The sequence below is a fragment of the Ranitomeya imitator genome, chromosome 3 (genome assembly GCF_032444005.1).
Source record: "Ranitomeya imitator isolate aRanImi1 chromosome 3, aRanImi1.pri, whole genome shotgun sequence".
Taxonomy (NCBI): Eukaryota; Metazoa; Chordata; class Amphibia; order Anura; family Dendrobatidae; genus Ranitomeya; species Ranitomeya imitator.
In genome coordinates this window covers 832,922,919-832,943,294 of record NC_091284.1, presented here as the reverse complement: position 1 = coordinate 832,943,294, position 20,376 = coordinate 832,922,919, and the positions used below count along the sequence as shown (strand labels likewise).

General features: G+C 43.7%; 1 protein-coding gene across 4 annotated transcripts in view; it reads left to right on the top strand.

Annotated features, from left to right (window-relative positions):
- LOC138671370 (beta-arrestin-1) overlaps positions 1-20,376 on the top strand; it is a 319,598-nt gene that overhangs the window by 129,789 nt on the left and 169,433 nt on the right. For 2 of the 4 annotated variants that reach the window (XM_069759481.1, XM_069759483.1), the window contains exon 1: positions 9,103-9,340. The exons of the other annotated variants lie outside the window; for them this stretch is intronic. In XM_069759481.1, coding sequence (XP_069615582.1) covers positions 9,324-9,340 — 17 coding nt within the window. In that variant the 5' untranslated portion in view covers positions 9,103-9,323. Of the gene's footprint in view, positions 1-9,102; positions 9,341-20,376 lie in introns of those variants that run through there. 4 annotated transcript variants of the gene reach the window in all.

The window sequence follows — 20,376 nt, the reverse complement described above, 5'->3', positions numbered from 1 at the left end:
ATAAACGCTGTTATGCAGTTAATAAGAAGAAATCTATAAATTTGTCCTCAGAAAAACGATCAGGTCCCTGCTGGGAGATCGTTGGTCGCTGGGGAATGATCAGGACCTTGTTTTGCTCGCTGATCACCCGCTGTCATCGCTGGATCGGCGTGTGTGACGCCGATCCAGCGATGTGTTCACCGGTAACCAGGGTAAATATCGGGTTACTAAGTGCAGGGCCGCGCTTAGTAACCCGATATTTACCCTGGTTACCATTGTAAAAGTAAAAAAAAACAACAGTACATACTCACATTCCGATGTCTGTCACGTCCCCCGCCGTCAGCTTCCCACACTGACTGTCAGCGCCGCCGGCCGTAAAGCAGAGCACAGCGGTTAGGGGTGTATTGGGATTAGGGTTAGGTTTGAGGTTAGGGTTAAGGTTAGGGTTGTGATTAGGGGTGTATTGGGATTAGGGTTAGGTTTGAGGTTAGGGTTGAGATTAGGATTAGGGGTGTGTTGGATTTAGGGTTTTGATTAGGGTTATGGTTGACATTAGGGTTGTTTTGAGGTAAGGGTTGTGATTATTCTTAGGGTTGTGATTAGGATTATGGATCGGGTTGGGATTAGGGTTAGGGGTGTGTTGGGGTTAGGGTTGGAGCTAGAATTGGGGGGTTTCCACTGTTTAGGTACATCAGGGGGTCTCCAAACACGACAGCCAATTTTGCGCTCAAAAAGTCAAATTGTTTACCCCCACATATGGGGCATCAGCGTACTCGGGATAAATTGGACAACAACTTTTGGCGTCCAATTTCTCCTGTTACCCTTGTGAAAATGAAAACTTGGGGGCTAAAAAATCTTTTTTGTGGAAAATTTTTTATTTTTTTATTTTCACGACTCTGCATTATAAACGTCTGTGAAGCACTTGGGCATTCAAAGTTCTCACCACACATCTAGATAAGTTCCTTGGGGGGTCTAGTTTCCAAAATGGGGTCACTTGTGTGGGGTTACTACTGTTTAGGTACATCAGGGGCTCTGCAAACGCAACATAACGCCAGCAGAGCATTCCAAAACGGCGCTCCTTCCCTTCCGAGCTCTGCCGTGCGCCCAAACAGTGGTTTACCCCCACATATGGGGTATCAGCATACTCAGGAGAAACTGGACAACAACTTTTGGGATCCAATTTCTCTTGTTACCCTCGTGAAAATAAAATCTTGGGGCCTAAAAAATCTTTGTGGAAATTTTGTTTTTTTCACGACTCTGCATTATAAACTTCTGTGAAGCACTTGGGCATTTAAAGTTCTTACCACACATCTAGATAAGTTCCATGGGGGGTCTAGTTTCCAAAATGGGGTCACTTGTGGGGGGCTTCTACTGTTTAGGCACATCAGGGGCTCTGCAAACGTGACATGGTGTCCGATCTCAATTCCTGCCAATTCTGCATTGAACAAAGTCAAACGACACTCTTTCTCTTCCAAGCTCTGCGGTGCGTCCAAACAGTGGTTTACCCCCACATATGGGGTATCGACGTACTCAGGAGAAATCGCACAACAAAATGTATGGTTAAATTTCTGTTTTTACCCTTGTGAAAATAAAAAAAATGGTTCTGAAGTAAAATGTTTGCAAAAAAAAGTTAAATGTTCATTTTTTCCTTCCACATTGTTTCAGTTCCTGTGAAGCACGTAAAGGGTTAATAAACTTCTTGAATGTGGTTTTGAGCACCTTGAGGGGTGCAGTTTTTAGAATGGTGTCTCACTTGGGTATTTTCTATCATATAGACCCCTCAAAATGACTTCAAATGTGATGTGGTCCCTAAAAAAAAATGGTGTTGTAAAAATGAGAAATTGCTGATCAACTTTTAACCCTTATAACTCCCTAACGAAAAAAAAAATTGTTTCCAAAATTGTGCTGATGTAAAGTAGACATGTGGGAAATGTTATATAGTAACTATTTTTCGTGACATATCTCTCTGATTTAAGGGCATAAAAATACAAAGTTTAAAAATTGCAAATTTTTAAAAATTTTCGCCATATTTCCATTTTTTTCATAAATAATCGCAAGTAATATCAAAGAAATGTTACCACTAACATGAAGTACAATATGTCACGAACATTTTTTTTCAGAATCAGTGTTCCAGAGTTATAACCTCATAAAGTGACAGTGGTCAGAATTGTAAAAATTGGCTCGGTCATTAAGTACCAAATTGGCTCTGTCACTAAGGGGTTAAAGATTTTTCTGGATTTTCATGACTATGAAAATTGTACATTCACACTGAAGGCTTCAGAACTATGAATTAACACATGTGGAGTTATATACTTAACAAAAAAGTGTGAAACAACTGAAATTATGTCTTATATTCTAGGTTCTTCAAAGTAGCCGCCTTTTGCTTTGATGACTGCTTTGCACACTCTTGGCATTCTCTTGATGAGCTCCAAGAAGTAGTCACCGGGAATGGTTTTCACTTCACAGGTGTGCCCTGTCAGGTTTAATAAGTGCGATTTCTTGCCTTATAAATGGGGTTGGGACAATCAGTTGTGTTGTGCAGAAGTCTGGTGGATACACAGCTGATAGTCCTACTGAATAGACTGTTAGAATTTGTATTATGGCAAGAAAAAAGCAGCTAAGTAAAGAAAAACGAGTGGCCATCATTACTTTAGAAATGAAGGTCAGTCAGTCTGAAAAATTGGGAAAACTTTGAAAGTGTCCCCAAGTGCAGTGGCAAAAACGATCAAGCGCTACAAAGAAACTAGCTCACATGAAGACCGCCCCAGGAAAGGAAGACCAAGAGTCACCTCTGCTTCTGAGGATAAGTTTATCCGAGTCACCAGCCTCAGAAATCGCAGATTAACAGCAGCTCAGATTAGAGACCAGGTCAATGCCACACAGAGGTCTATCAGCAGACACGTCTCTACAACAACTGTTAAGAGGAGACTTTGTGCAGCAGCCTTCATGGTAAAATAGCTGCTAGGAAACCACTGCTAAGGACAGGCAACAAGCAGAAGAGACTTGTTTAGGCTAAAGAACACAAGGAATGGACATTAGACCAGTGGAAATCTGTGCTTTGGTCTGATGAGTCCAAATTTGAGATCTTTGGTTCCAACCACCGTGTCTTTGTGTGACGCAGAAAAGGTGAACGGATGGATTCTACATGCCTGGTTCCCACCCTGAAGCATGGAGGAGGAGGTGTGATGGTGTGGGGGTGCTTTGCTGGTGACAGTGTTGGGGATTTATTCAAAATTGAAGGCATACTGACCCAGCATGGCTACCACAGCATCTTGCAGCGGCATGCTATTCCATCCGGTTTGCGTTTAGTTGGACCATCATTTATTTTTCAACAGGACAATGACCCCAAACACACCTCTAGGCTGTGTAAGGGCTATTTGACCAAGAAGGAGAGTGATGGGGCGCTACGCCAGATGACCTGGCCTCCACAGTCACCAGACCTGAACCCAATCGAGATGGTTTGGGGTGAGTTGGACCGCAGAGTGAAGGCAAAAGGGCCAACAAGTGCTAAGCATCTCTGGGAACTCCTTCAAGATTGTTGGAAGACCATTCCCTGTGACTACCTCTTGAAGCTCATCAAGAGAATGCCAAGAGTGTGCAAAGCAGTCATCAAAGCAAAAGGTGGCTACTTTGAAGAACCTAGAATATAAGACATAATTTCAGTTGTTTCACACGTTTTTGTTAAGTATATAATTCCACATGTGTTCATTCATAGTTCTGAAGCCTTCAGTGTGAATGTACAATTTTCATAGTCATGAAAATACAGAAAAATCTTTAAATGAGGAGGTGTGTCCAAACTTTTGCTCTGTACTATACATATATATATATGTATATATATCCATCCCCGTATACAGTATACATATATATAGCCATCCCTGTATACAGTATAAATATACATAGCCATCCCCGTTTACAGTATATATATATATAGCCATCACAGTATACATACACATATATATATATTATTATTATTATTATTATTATTATTTATTGTTATAGCGCCATTTATTCCATGGCGCTTTACATGTGAGGAGGGGTATACATAATGAAAACAAGTACAATAATCTTAAACAATACAAGTCATAACTGGTACAGGAGGAATGAGATAGCCATCCCCGTATACTGTATACATATATATATAGCCATCCCCGTATACTGTATACATATATATATAGCCATCCCCGTATACAGTATACATAGCCATCCCTGTATACAGTATACATACACAGTCATCCCCTTATACAGTATACATATATACATAGCCAACCCATATATAGCATACATATATACACTGCTCAATAAAATAACGGGAACACTAAAATCCCACATCCTAGATATCCCTGAATGAAATATTTCAGTTGTAAATGTTTGTTCATTACATAGTGGAATGTGTTCAGAACAATAAAACATAACAATTATCAATGTAAATCACAACTGATATCCCACGGAGGTCTGGAGTTTGAATGATGCTCAAAATCAAAGTGGAAAATCAAATTACAGGCTGATCCACCTTCAGTGGAAATGCCTCATGACAAGGAAATGATGCTCAGTAATGTGTGTGGCCTCCACGTGCCTGTATGACCTCCCTACAATGCCTGGGCATGCTCCTGATGAGGCAGCGGTTAGTCTCCTGAGGGATCTCCTCCCAGACCTGGACTAAAGCATCCGCCAACTCCTGGACAGTCTGTGGTGCAACGTGACGTTGGTGGATGGAGCGAGACATGATGTCTCAGATGTGTTCATTTGGATTCAGGTCTGTGTGATAAGTGTGGAGGAGAGAAGGAGGTCTTGGGAGGACCGGAGATTATGTGAGGGAAGATATCGGGAGATTAGTTCAGAGATATATGGAGGAGACAGGTTATGGACGGCTTTGTAGATCAGTATTAGTAATTTGAACTGGATACGCTGAGGGAATGGGAGCCAGTGAAGAGATTTGCAGAGGAGGAAGCAGAGGAGTAGCGAGGAGAGAGATGAATTAGTCGGGCAGCAGAGTTAAGGATGGACTGGAGAGGTGCAATGGTGTAAGCAGGGAGGCCACAGAAAAGGATGTTGCAGTAGTCAAGGCGGGAGATGATGAGGGCATACACAAACATTTTAGTAGATTGACAGTTGAGGAAAGGACGGATTCTGGAGATATTTTTGAGCTGGAGGCGACAGGAGGTGGAAAGAGTTTAGATGTGTGGTTTGAAGGACAGGGCAGAGTCAAGGGTTACTCCGAGGCAGTGGACTTCCGGTACGAGGGAAAGCGTGATGTTGTTAATTACGATAGATCTTCCTTACCTGATCTATCTATGTGATGGAGGAAAGATAATTAGTTCAGATTTGTCCACATTGAGCTTGAGAAAGTGAGAGGAGAAGAAGGAGGATATGGCTGATAGGCACTCTGGGATTCTGGACAGCAGAGAGGTGATGTCTGGGCCAGAGAGGTAGATCTGAGTGTCATCAGCATAGAGGTGGTACTGGAATCCATGGGACTTTATGAGTTGCCCCAAGCCAAGTGTATATATTGAGAAGAGTAGGGGTCCTAGACCAGAGCCTTGGGGGACTTCAACAGAGAGAGGGTGGGATGAGGAGGTAGTGTGGGAGTGGGAGACGCTGCATGTGCGGTTGGAAAGGTACAAGGAGATCCAGGATACGAACGAGGTCTTTGATGAAAAAGGAGAAGAGGATCTGTAGTAGGAGGCAGTGGTCAACTGTATCGAAGGCAGAGGACAGGTCTAGAAAGAGGAGTAATAGAGTATTGTCCGTTATCTTTGGCTGTATGTAAGTCATTAGTAATTTTGCTCAGGGCGGTCTCAGTTGAGTGATGGGGGCGGAAACCAGATTGTAGATTGTCAAAGAGCAAGTTAGAAGAGAGGTGGGAGGAAAGTTCAGAGTGGACGTGCTGCTTCAGGAGTTTGGAAGCGAATGGGAGCAGTGATATTGGGCGATAGCTGGACATAGCAGTTGGATGGAGGATTGGCTTTTTAAGGATAGGCGTGATTGTGGCATGTTTGAAAGCAGAAGGGAAGGTGTCAGAAGTTAGTAATAGGTTGAAGAGGTGGGTTAGGGATGGGATAAGTGGTGGTGAGGTTGGGGAGGAGGTCGGATGGGATGGGGTTGAGCGCACAGGTGGTGAGGTGTGATTTGGAGAGGAAACAATTAAGCCCCCCTTCAGTGATGTTGGATAGGGAGGTTATGGGGTTTGGGCATTGGTCTGATATACAAAGGGGTTGTGGTGGTTGAACAATGAAGACTTGCCTTGTTTGGTTGATCTTATTTTTAAATTGTGTGGCAAAGTCCTCAGCAGAGATGAGGGAGGTTGGAGGGACAGTGGGGCGTGGAGGATGGAGTTAAAAGTTTTGAATAGCTGATGGGGGTTGTGGGATAGGGAAGATACGAGGGTTGTGAAGTAGGCCTGTTTAGCAGAGGTGAGAGCAGATTTAAAAGCGAGTGTTGCCTGTTTGAATGCAGTGAAATCATCTTGCGAATGTGTTATGTTCCAATGCTGTTCTGCAACCCTGGAACTTGCCGGAGCTTTTTAGTGATGTTATTCTGCCAGGGTAGTCTATTGATACGTCGCACTCTGCCATGAACGAGAGGAGCAACCATGTCAATAGCTGATGCGAGAGTGGCATTGTAGAAAGCAGTGGCACTGTCTGTGTCGTGGAGTGAGGATATGGATGCCAGTGGTAGGATAGAGTCAGAGAGAGTGTGTGGGTGTCTAGATGTATGAGGTTTCTACGGGGGTGCGCATGTTGCTGGACATGGATGACCGGTGAGGAGGAGGACAGGGATGAGAAGGTGAGCAGATGGTGGTAGAGGGAGAGGGGAGGTGGTGAATTTAGATAGAGAGCAGAGACAGGTGAAGACCAGGTCTAGTGTATGTCCATCTGTGTGGGTGGCTGCGGAGGACCACTGCGCAAGTCCAAAAGATGAAGTAAGGGACAGAAGTTTGGAGGCTGTTGACTGAAGGGTATCAGTGGGGATGTTGAAGTCACCCATGATGATGGTGGGAATGTCATCAGAGAGAAAGTGAAGAAGCCAGGTAGAGAATTGGCAGTAGCCGGGCCCGGAGGTCGGTATATGACGGCCACTTGGACGTGGTAGGGGGAGTAGATGCAGACAGGTTGGACTTCAAAGGAGGGGAGGATAAGGGAGGGTAGAGGTGGGATTGGGTTAAAGATGCAGTTAAAAGAACGGAGAAGACCCACTCCTCCACCATGTCTGTTGCCGCGGCGAGGGGTGTGGGTGAAGTGGAGGCCGCCGTAACACAGCGCAGCTGGGGAGGCTTTGTCAGAGGGTGTCAGCCATGTTTCTGTGAGGCCAAGGAAGGCGAGCTTGTGAGAGGCACGGGTTTTATAGTGGAAAGATTGCGGTAATTCATATTAGATAGGGAGCGGTAGGAGGGGGTAGTAATGGGAGGTATGAGCTGTGGGGGTCCAGGGTTGGGAGATATGTCACCAGCAGTGAGGAGAAACAGAGAAAGGAAGAGCAGGTGGAAGGAGAGTGGCCGCCTTGTTTTATGTTTAATTAGGACAGATTTGAGGTTGAGGAGCAGGTGAGCAGTGGAAGTCAGGTGGGGAGGAAAGAGGGAAGGGGAGATAATTATTTGGTTAGAGGGTGCTGGGATTTGGGGATAGCGAGGTGTGAGGATTAGTGGAGCAAACACTGTAAGGGCATATGTAAACATGATGGAGTAAGATGGGTTAATAAAAAAAAACTAGATTCAAGTAATAGGAAATGCTTACTCTGTAGACATACCCAAAAGAGACAGATACATAGAGTGGGGTCCTGACTCCTGCTGTGACTAACTGGCGTTGAAATAACTGCAGCTTCGATACTTTAGGTGCCATGATACTTTTGCTGCCGGGAGACGCGTGCCTGACCCGCACACGTGCCCCCCTAGAATGCTACTAAATTTATAGGACTGAGTAGAGGATCAGGTGGAAGGGATTGTGGGTTCTAATTGGGGATATATTAGCAATTGGCCACATGTGCTCAGTGTGAACCTGCTTTCATCTGTGAAGAGCACAGGGTGCCCGTGGCGAATTTGCCAATCCTGGTGTTCTGTGGCAAATGCCAAGCGTCCTGCACTGTGTTGGGCTGTGAGCACAACCCCCATCTGTGGATGTTGGGCACTCAGACCATCCTCATGGAGTCGGTTTCTAACTGTTTGTGCAGACACATACACATTTGTGGCCTGCTGGAGGTCATTTTGCAGGGCTCTGGCAGTGCTCCTCCTGTTCCTCCTTGCACAAAGGCTGAGGTAGCGGTCCTGCTGCTTTGTTGTTGCTCTCCTACGGCCCCCTCCACGTCTCCTGGTAGCGCCTCCAGCCTCTGGACACCACGCTGACAGACACAGCAAACCTTCTTGCTGCAGCTCGCATTGATGTGCCATCCTGGATGAGCTGCACTACCTGAGCCACTTGTGTGGGTTGTAGAGTCCGTCTCATGCTACCACGAGTGTGACCATACACCCTTGGTAGAGTCCAATAATCAGGCTCACTCGGGAGCCAAACACACACAGTCTGAATTACCTGCTTGACAGCGTTGGAGGTTTTCACTGGCTGGCATCACATCACATCTATCTATGTATTTATCTATCTATCTATCTATCTATCTATCTATCTATCTATCTATCATCTATCTATTATCTATCTGTCATCTATTATCTGTCTATTATCTATCTATTATCTATCATCTATTATCTATCTATCTATTTTCTATCTATTATCTATCTATCTATTATCTATCATCTATTATCTGTCTATTATCTATCTATTTTCTATCTATTATCTATCTATTTTCTATCTACTATCATCATTGGTACATTCCCGCTCTTCTAATTACCATCCTTCCTAATAAGTCTTTATTGACCACATCCGACATGTCTCTTGATTGTGTTTTCCTGCAGCCCAGGGATCATTCTTCAGTCCCCGCTCCACAAGCTGCAGACAATTATTATTGTAGCCCTGTCCCCATCCGAGCACAATACGGCAAAGGCACCGGAGTAAAAAAAAAAATAAAAAAATGGAAAAGCGATAAACCCCCCAAATCCCGTTGTGTGCGGATTGTAGGATTGCGCTGCAGCATTTGTGGCTGGCACTGCATCACATTGTGGCTTGTAAGGAGCGGTGCGGAGAGGGGCGGAGGGCGGAGGGGGATGGAGCCGGGTGCATTGGAGAATGAGGAGAAGATGGATTTGGGAGCGGCGCGCACCTCCGTGCTCCTGAGATGTCCGTGCACACTGCTAAACGGATTATGTGCGGATTGACGGCAGCAGCTACATAGAAAGACGGAGCTGAGGCATCGTGATCGCGAGCCAGAGCCGCCACCGCAGAGCCGGCACCGCAGGCCTCCCCATGGAGAATATATTCCTGTAAGTACCAACCTGCACCCAATGACCAGACCTGGCGCTCAGACGCTGACCGCCTGCACACAAAAAGGCGGTGTGGTCTTCCTAATCCCCCTATATCTATCCTGACAGCCCCCCATGGACGGGTTAGAGATTGGCGTATCCCTGTAGAGAGTGCAGAGGGCCAGGATGGGTTTTTGGAGGATGGGGGATGTAGTTCCTGAGAAAAATGTATCAGAGTAAATGTCTGCTATGGTAGACAATTGTCGGGGGCCTGCCCCTTTAAGAGATTCCAGACTGACATCTGTTTATTTATTTGTGGCAATAATGGGAAATAAAATGTATAAAAATCATTGATGTGAACGCGGCTTCTTTCATCCCTGATGGAAAGGTTTTATGACTTATTTCATTTTATAAAATATTGAATTTTTATGGGCAAAACATGTTCAATGGTTATCACAGCTGCGGAGGCGCACAACAGAAAAGAAAGCGCACTGCCACTCATGTGTCACGTGTGCATTATCCCTGTACTGTGACATCACTGTGTGCATTATCCCTGTACTGTGACATCACTGTGTGTATTATCCCTGTACTGTGACATCACTGTGTATTATCCCTGTACTGTGACATCACTGTGTGCATTATCCCTGTACTGTGACATCACTGTGTGTATTATCCCTGTACTGTGACATCACTGTGTATTATCCCTGTACTGTGACATCACTGTGTGCATTATCCCTGTACTGTGACATCACTGTGTATTATCCCTGTACTATGACATCACTGTGTGCATTATCCCTGTACTGTGACATCACTGTGTATTATCCCTGTACTATGACATCATTGTGTGTATTATCCCTGTACTGTGACATCACTGTGTGCATTATCCCTGTACTGTGACATCACTGTGTGCATTATCCCTGTACTGTGACATCACTGTGTATTATCCCTGTACTGTGACATCACTGTGTGCATTATCCCTGTACTGTGACATCACTGTGTGTATTATCCCTGTACTGTGACATCACTGTGTATTATCCCTGTACTGTGACATCACTGTGTGCATTATCCCTGTACTGTGACATCACTGTGTATTATCCCTGTACTGTGACATCACTGTGTGCATTATCCCTGTACTGTGACATCACTGTGTGTATTATCCCTGTACTGTGACATCACTGTGTGTATTATCCCTGTACTGTGACATCACCGTGTGCATTATCCCTGTACTGTGACATCACCGTGTGTATTATCCCTGTACTGTGACATCACCGTGTGCATTATCCCTGTACTGTGACATCACCGTGTGTATTATCCCTGTACTGTGACATCACCGTGTGTATTATCCCTGTACTGTGACATCACCGTGTGCATTATCCCTGTACTGTGACATCACCGTGTGTATTATCCCTGTACTGTGACATCACTATGTGCATTATCCCTGTACTCTGACATCACTGTGTGCATTATCCCTGTACTGTGACATCACTGTGTATTATCCCTGTACTGTTACATCAATGTGCATTATCTCTGTACTGTGACATCACTGTGTGTATTATCCCTGTACTGTGACATCACTGTGTGCATTATCCCTGTACTGTGACATCACTGTGTATTATCCCTGTACTGTGACATCACTGTGCTTTATCTCTGTACTGTGACATCACTGTGTGTATTATCCCTGTACTGTGACATCACTGTGTGTATTATCCCTGTACTGTGACATCACTGTGCATTATCTCTGTACTGTGACATCACTGTGTGCATTATCCCTGTACTGTGACATCACTGTGTGCATTATCCCTGTACTGTGACATCGCTGTGTGCATTATCCCTGTACTGTGACATCACTGTGTATTATCCCTGTACTGTGACATCACTGTGCATTATCCCTGTACTGTGACATCACTGTGTGCATTATCCCTGTACTGTGACATCACTGTGCTTTATCTCTGTACTGTGACATCATTGTGTGTATTATCCCTGTACTGTGACATCACTGTGTGTATTATCCCTGTACTGTGACATCACTGTGTGCATTATCCCTGTACTGTGACATCACTGTGCATTATCTCTGTACTGTGACATCACTGTGTGCATTATCCCTGTACTGTGACATCACTGTGTGCATTATCCCTGTACTGTGACATCACTGTGTGCATTATCCCTGTACTGTGACATCACTGTGTGCATTATCCCTGTACTGTGACATCACTGTGTATTATCCCTGTACTGTGACATCACTGTGCATTATCCCTGTACTGTGACATCACTGTGTGTATTATCCCTGTACTGTGACATCACTGTGTATTATCCCTGTACTGTGACATCACTGTGTGCATTATCCCTGTACTGTGACATCACTGTGTATTATCCCTGTACTATGACATCACTGTGTGCATTATCCCTGTACTGTGACATCACTGTGTATTATCCCTGTACTGTGACATCATTGTGTGTATTATCCCTGTACTGTGACATCACTGTGTATTATCCCTGTACTGTGACATCACTGTGTGCATTATCCCTGTACTGTGACATCACTGTGTGCATTATCCCTGTACTGTGACATCACTGTGTATTATCCCTGTACTGTGACATCACTGTGTGCATTATCCCTGTACTGTGACATCACTGTGTATTATCCCTGTACTGTGACATCACTGTGTGCATTATCCCTGTACTGTGACATCACTGTGTGTATTATCCCTGTACTGTGACATCACTGTGCATTATCCCTGTACTGTGACATCACTGTGTGTATTATCCCTGTACTGTGACATCACTGTGTATTATCCCTGTACTGTGACATCACTGTGTGCATTATCCCTGTACTGTGACATCACTGTGTATTATCCCTGTACTATGACATCACTGTGTGCATTATCCCTGTACTGTGACATCACTGTGTATTATCGCTGTACTGTGACATCATTGTGTGTATTATCCCTGTACTGTGACATCACTGTGTATTATCCCTGTACTGTGACATCACTGTGTGCATTATCCCTGTACTGTGACATCACTGTGTGTATTATCCCTGTACTGTGACATCACTGTGTATTATCCCTGTACTGTGACATCACTGTGTGCATTATCCCTGTACTGTGACATCACTGTGTATTATCCCTGTACTGTGACATCACTGTGTGCATTATCCCTGTACTGTGACATCACTGTGTGTATTATCCCTGTACTGTGACATCACTGTGTGCATTATCCCTGTACTGTGACATCACTGTGTGTATTATCCCTGTACTGTGACATCACCGTGTGTATTATCCCTGTACTGTGACATCACCGTGTGTATTATCCCTGTACTGTGACATCACCGTGTGTATTATCCCTGTACTGTGACATCACCGTGTGCATTATCCCTGTACTGTGACATCACCGTGTGTATTATCCCTGTACTGTGACATCACCGTGTGCATTATCCCTGTACTGTGACATCACCGTGTGTATTATCCCTGTACTGTGACATCACTATGTGCATTATCCCTGTACTCTGACATCACTGTGTGTATTATCCCTGTACTGTGACATCACTGTGTGCATTATCCCTGTACTGTGACATCACTGTGTGTATTATCCCTGTACTGTGACATCACTGTGTGCATTATCCCTGTACTGTGACATCACTGTGTGCATTATCCCTGTACTGTGACATCACTGTGTGCATTATCCCTGTACTGTGACATCACTGTGTGCATTATCCCTGTACTGTGACATCACTGTGTGCATTATCCCTGTACTGTGACATCACTGTGTGTATTATCCCTGTACTGTGACATCACTGTGTGCATTATCCCTGTACTGTGACATCACTGTGTGCATTATCCCTGTACTGTGACATCACTGTGTGCATTATCCCTGTACTGTGACATCACTGTGTGCATTATCCCTGTACTGTGACATCACTGTGTGCATTATCCCTGTACTGTGACATCACTGTGTGTATTATCCCTGTACTGTGACATCACTGTGTGCATTATCCCTGTACTGTGACATCACTGTGTGCATTATCCCTGTACTGTGACATCACTGTGTGTATTATCCCTGTACTGTGACATCACTGTGTGCATTATCCCTGTACTGTGACATCACTGTGTGCATTATCCCTGTACTGTGACATCACTGTGTGTATTATCCCTGTACTGTGACATCACTGTGTGCATTATCCCTGTACTGTGACATCACTGTGTGCATTATCCCTGTACTGTGACATCACTGTGTGCATTATCCCTGTACTGTGACATCACTGTGTGCATTATCCCTGTACTGTGACATCACTGTGCATTATCCCTGTACTGTGACATCACTGTGTGCATTATCCCTGCACTGTGACATCACTGTGTATTATCCCTGTACTGTGACATCACTGTGCATTATCCCTGTACTGTGACATCACTGTGTGCATTATCCCTGTACTGTGACATCACTGTGCTTTATCTCTGTACTGTGACATCATTGTGTGTATTATCCCTGTACTGTGACATCACTGTGTGTATTATCCCTGTACTGTGACATCACTGTGTGCATTATCCCTGTACTGTGACATCACTGTGCATTATCTCTGTACTGTGACATCACTGTGTGCATTATCCCTGTACTGTGACATCACTGTGTGCATTATCCCTGTACTGTGACATCACTGTGTGCATTATCCCTGTACTGTGACATCACTGTGTGCATTATCCCTGTACTGTGACATCACTGTGTATTATCCCTGTACTGTGACATCACTGTGCATTATCCCTGTACTGTGACATCACTGTGTGTATTATCCCTGTACTGTGACATCACTGTGTATTATCCCTGTACTGTGACATCACTGTGTGCATTATCCCTGTACTGTGACATCACTGTGTATTATCCCTGTACTATGACATCACTGTGTGCATTATCCCTGTACTGTGACATCACTGTGTATTATCCCTGTACTGTGACATCATTGTGTGTATTATCCCTGTACTGTGACATCACTGTGTATTATCCCTGTACTGTGACATCACTGTGTGCATTATCCCTGTACTGTGACATCACTGTGTGCATTATCCCTGTACTGTGACATCACTGTGTATTATCCCTGTACTGTGACATCACTGTGTGCATTATCCCTGTACTGTGACATCACTGTGTATTATCCCTGTACTGTGACATCACTGTGTGCATTATCCCTGTACTGTGACATCACTGTGTGTATTATCCCTGTACTGTGACATCACTGTGCATTATCCCTGTACTGTGACATCACTGTGTGTATTATCCCTGTACTGTGACATCACTGTGTATTATCCCTGTACTGTGACATCACTGTGTGCATTATCCCTGTACTGTGACATCACTGTGTATTATCCCTGTACTATGACATCACTGTGTGCATTATCCCTGTACTGTGACATCACTGTGTATTATCCCTGTACTGTGACATCATTGTGTGTATTATCCCTGTACTGTGACATCACTGTGTATTATCCCTGTACTGTGACATCACTGTGTGCATTATCCCTGTACTGTGACATCACTGTGTGTATTATCCCTGTACTGTGACATCACTGTGTATTATCCCTGTACTGTGACATCACTGTGTGCATTATCCCTGTACTGTGACATCACTGTGTATTATCCCTGTACTGTGACATCACTGTGTGCATTATCCCTGTACTGTGACATCACTGTGTGTATTATCCCTGTACTGTGACATCACTGTGTGCATTATCCCTGTACTGTGACATCACTGTGTGTATTATCCCTGTACTGTGACATCACCGTGTGTATTATCCCTGTACTGTGACATCACCGTGTGTATTATCCCTGTACTGTGACATCACCGTGTGTATTATCCCTGTACTGTGACATCACCGTGTGCATTATCCCTGTACTGTGACATCACCGTGTGTATTATCCCTGTACTGTGACATCACCGTGTGTATTATCCCTGTACTGTGACATCACTATGTGCATTATCCCTGTACTCTGACATCACTGTGTGTATTATCCCTGTACTGTGACATCACTGTGTGCATTATCCCTGTACTGTGACATCACTGTGTGTATTATCCCTGTACTGTGACATCACTGTGTGCATTATCCCTGTACTGTGACATCACTGTGTGCATTATCCCTGTACTGTGACATCACTGTGTGTATTATCCCTGTACTGTGACATCACTGTGTGCATTATCCCTGTACTGTGACATCACTGTGTGCATTATCCCTGTACTGTGACATCACTGTGTGTATTATCCCTGTACTGTGACATCACTGTGTGCATTATCCCTGTACTGTGACATCACTGTGTGCATTATCCCTGTACTGTGACATCACTGTGTGTATTATCCCTGTACTGTGACATCACTGTGTGTATTATCCCTGTACTCTGACATCACTGTGTGTATTATCCCTGTACTGTGACATCACTGTGTGCATTATCCCTGTACTGTGACATCACTGTGTGCATTATCCCTGTACTGTGACATCACTGTGTGCATTATCCCTGTACTGTGACATCACTGTGTGTATTATCCCTGTACTCTGACATCACTGTGTGTATTATCCCTGTACTGTGACATCACTGTGTGCATTATCCCTGTACTGTGACATCACTGTGTGTATTATCCCTGTACTGTGACATCACTGTGTGCATTATCCCTGTACTGTGACATCACTGTGTGCATTATCCCTGTACTGTGACATCACTGTGTGTATTATCCCTGTACTGTGACATCACTGTGTGCATTATCCCTGTACTGTGACATCACTGTGTGCATTATCCCTGTACTGTGACATCACTGTGTGCATTATCCCTGTACTGTGACATCACTGTGTGCATTATCCCTGTACTGTGACATCACTGTGTGCATTATCCCTGTACTGTGACATCACTGTGTGCATTATCCCTGTACTGTGACATCACTGTGTGCATTATCCCTGTACTGTGACATCACTGTGTGTATTATCCCTGTACTGTGACATCACTGTGTGCATTATCCCTGTACTGTGACATCACTGTGTGCATTATCCCTGTACTGTGACATCACTGTGTGTATTATCCCTGTACTGTGACATCACTGTGTGCATTATCCCTGTACTGTGACATCACTGTGTGCATTATCCCTGTACTGTGACATCACTGTGTGCATTATCCCTGTACTGTGACATCACTGTGTGCATTATCCCTGTACTGTGACATCACTGTGTGCATTATCCCTGTACTGTGACATCACTGTGTATTATCTCTGTACTGTGACATCACTGTGTGTATTATCCCTGTACTGTGACATCACTGTGTGCATTATCCCTGTACTGTGACATCACTGTGTATTATCCCTGTACTGTGACATCACTGTGCTTTATCTCTGTACTGTGACATCACTGTGTGTATTATCCCTGTACTGTGACATCACTGTGTGTATTATCCCTGTACTGTGACATCACTGTGCATTATCTCTGTACTGTGACATCACTGTGTGCATTATCCCTGTACTGTGACATCACTGTGTGCATTATCCCTGTACTGTGACATCACTGTGTGCATTATCCCTGTACTGTGACATCACTGTGTATTATCCCTGTACTGTGACATCACTGTGCATTATCCCTGTACTGTGACATCACTGTGTGCATTATCCCTGTACTGTGACATCACTGTGCTTTATCTCTGTACTGTGACATCATTGTGTGTATTATCCCTGTACTGTGACATCACTGTGTGTATTATCCCTGTACTGTGACATCACTGTGTGCATTATCCCTGTACTGTGACATCACTGTGTGCATTATCCCTGTACTGTGACATCACTGTGTGCATTATCCCTGTACTGTGACATCACTGTGTGCATTATCCCTGTACTGTGACATCACTGTGTGCATTATCCCTGTACTGTGACATCACTGTGTGCATTATCCCTGTACTGTGACATCACTGTGTATTATCCCTGTACTGTGACATCACTGTGCATTATCCCTGTACTGTGACATCACTGTGTGCATTATCCCTGTACTGTGACATCACTGTGTGTATTATCCCTGTACTGTGACATCACTGTGTGCATTACCTCTGTACTGTGACATCTGTTGTGAATTCTGCTCTTGGGCTCCCTCCGGTGGTTATGAGTGGTAGTGCTGCTGTCTTTGGATCGCAGCATTTATCAGGTGTGTCCACTTATTGCAATTTGGACTGGGCTATATAGTCTTGCTTGATCCTTTAGTCAGTGCCAGTTGTCCATTGTTTTTGGAGGATTCACTTCCCTGCTGGTCTCTCCTGTTTGCTGTGCTTTTCTACAAAGATAAGTCCTGGCTTTGTTTTTGCTGTCCACCTGCTGTGGACCTTATAGTTCTGTGCATTTTCATGTTTTGTCTTGTCCAGCTTTGTCTGTGAAGGATTTTTTGCAGCCAAGCGGTATCTCTGGAGATGCAGATATACTCCCCATGTCTTTAGTCAGATGTGGAGATTTGTATTTTCTGCGGTGGATATTTTCTAGTGTTTTAATACTGATCACATAGTACTCTGTTCTATTCTTTCTTTTTAGCTAGACTGGCCTCCTTTGCTAAATCCTGATTTCAGTCTGCGTATGTTTTTTCCTCTCCTCTCACAGTCAATATTTGTGGGGGGCTATCTATCCTTTGGGGATTTTCTCTGAGGCAAGATAGTTTCCTGTTTCTATCTTTAGGGGTAGTTAGATCTTAGGCTGTGCCGAGGGGTCTAGGGAGTGTTAGGTACCCCCCACGGCTATTTTTAGTTGCGCTGCTAGGTTCAGGGTTTGCGGTCAGTACAGGTACCACCTTCTCCAGAGTACGTCACATGCTGCTCCTAGGCCACCAGATCATAACAGACATCACTGTGTGCATTATCCCTGTACTGTGACATCACTGTGTGCATTATCCCTGTACTGTGACATCACTGTGTATTATCCCTGTACTGTGACATCAATGTGCATTATCTCTGTACTGTGACATCACTGTGTGTATTATCCCTGTACTGTGACATCATTGTGTGTATTATCTCTGTACTGTGACATCACTGTGTGTATTATCCCTGTACTGTGACATCACTGTGTGTATTATCCCTGTACTGTGACATCACTGTGTGCATTATCCCTGTACTGTGACATCACTGTGTGCATTATCCCTGTACTGTGACATCACTGTGTGCATTATCCCTGTACTGTGACATCACTGTGTGCATTATCCCTGTACTGTGACATCACTGTGTGCATTATCCCTGTACTGTGACATCACTGTGTGCATTATCCCTGCACTGTGACATCACTGTGTGTATTATCCCTGCACTGTGACATCACTGTGTGCATTATTCCTGTACTGTGACATCACTGTGTGCATTATCCCTGCACTGTGACATCACTGTGTGTATTATCCCTGTACTGTGACATCACTGTGTGCATTATCCCTATACTGTGACATCACTGTGTGTATTATCTCTGTACTGTGACATCACTGTGTGTATTATCCCTGTACTGTGACATCACTGTGTGCATTATCCCTGTACTGTGACATCACTGTGTGCATTATCCCTATACTGTGACATCACTGTGTGTATTATCTCTGTACTGTGACATCACTGTGTGTATTATCCCTGCACTATTGTCGAGATAAAAGGTGAAAATCATAAGATAAAACCAAGATAAAAGATGAAAGAGAGATTGTGGTGAGATTTGTGAAACTGAACAATCGGAGATAAAAGAGAGAGATCTGAGATAAAAAGTGAAAATTCCGCTAAAAAGTGAAAATAAAAGGAGTTTTGATATAATAAGAAATTCAGGAATTAATTTTCACCAATGCAGTGCGAAAATTCCGAGATAGAAAGTGCAAACTCCGGAGATACAAGACGTCTGACACTTTATCTCTCTTTATCTCATTTGCTCTTATCGTTCTCTTAAATTTTTTAACATTGTTGAAAGATGAAATAAATAAGTAAATAAATAAATGAGTAAATAAATGAATACTGCACCTCCATCTCAGAACAAAGGAGACAGGGAAGCAAAGTGGTAAATCTGAATTGGGAAGATCTTTCCAGAGTGAAGCTGCAGCACAAAGAGAAGTGATGAGTGAGGTAGAGCATTCTATCCAAAAGGGGCAGCATAAAAAAGAGACCATATACGCGAAGGTCATGAGGCTTCACTGTCACAGCTGACATTTGCTCCTATGTGCTGCCATAATGTTGTCACAGTGTTCTATGGGGTGAGGGTTCCAGCTCTGCTACGTCAGCGTACTGCGTGGATCCAGCTAGGGATATTTGCAGTGGGTTAAGCCTCCATGTGGCTCATGGCTTGTGGTCTCTTCTGTCAATCAGACGGTATTATTTACACACCGTCATTAGTTTACGTTATGTTTCGGCATTATTTAAGCATTCTATGAAAGCACTATTTGATCATTGTATGGCACTACATTTTACTTTGGTTATGGCTATATTATTAAAGTACTTTATGATGGTGTTATTTGAACACTGTATTGCAGTATTATTATAGCACTGAATAGCGGTTTCATTTAATCACTTTATTATAGTATTTTTTGAGCAATAAATTATGGTGTTATTTGACCACTATATGGTAGTAGTCTCTGAGCATTGAGTAGTGGTGCTATATAAACGCTGTATTGCAGTCTTATTTGATAACTATATGTTGGCATTATTTCAGCACTATATGGTGGCATTATTTGAGCACTATATGGTGGTATTTGAGAACTGTATGGTGATATTATTTGAGCACTATATGGTGGTATTATTTGAGCACTGTATTATGGTAGTATTTGAGCACTGTATTGTGGTATTATTTGAGCACTGTATAATGGTATTATTTGAGCACTATATGGTGGTATTTAAGCACTATATGGTGATATTATTTAAGCACTGTATGCTGGTATTATTTGAGCACTGTATAATGGTATTATTTGAGCACTGTATTGTGGTATTATTTGCGCACTATATGGTGGTATTTTTTTAGCACTATATGGTGGTATTTGAGCACTGTATGGTGGTATTATTTGAGCACTGTATAATGGTATTATTTGAGCACTATATGGTGGTATTTGAGCACTGC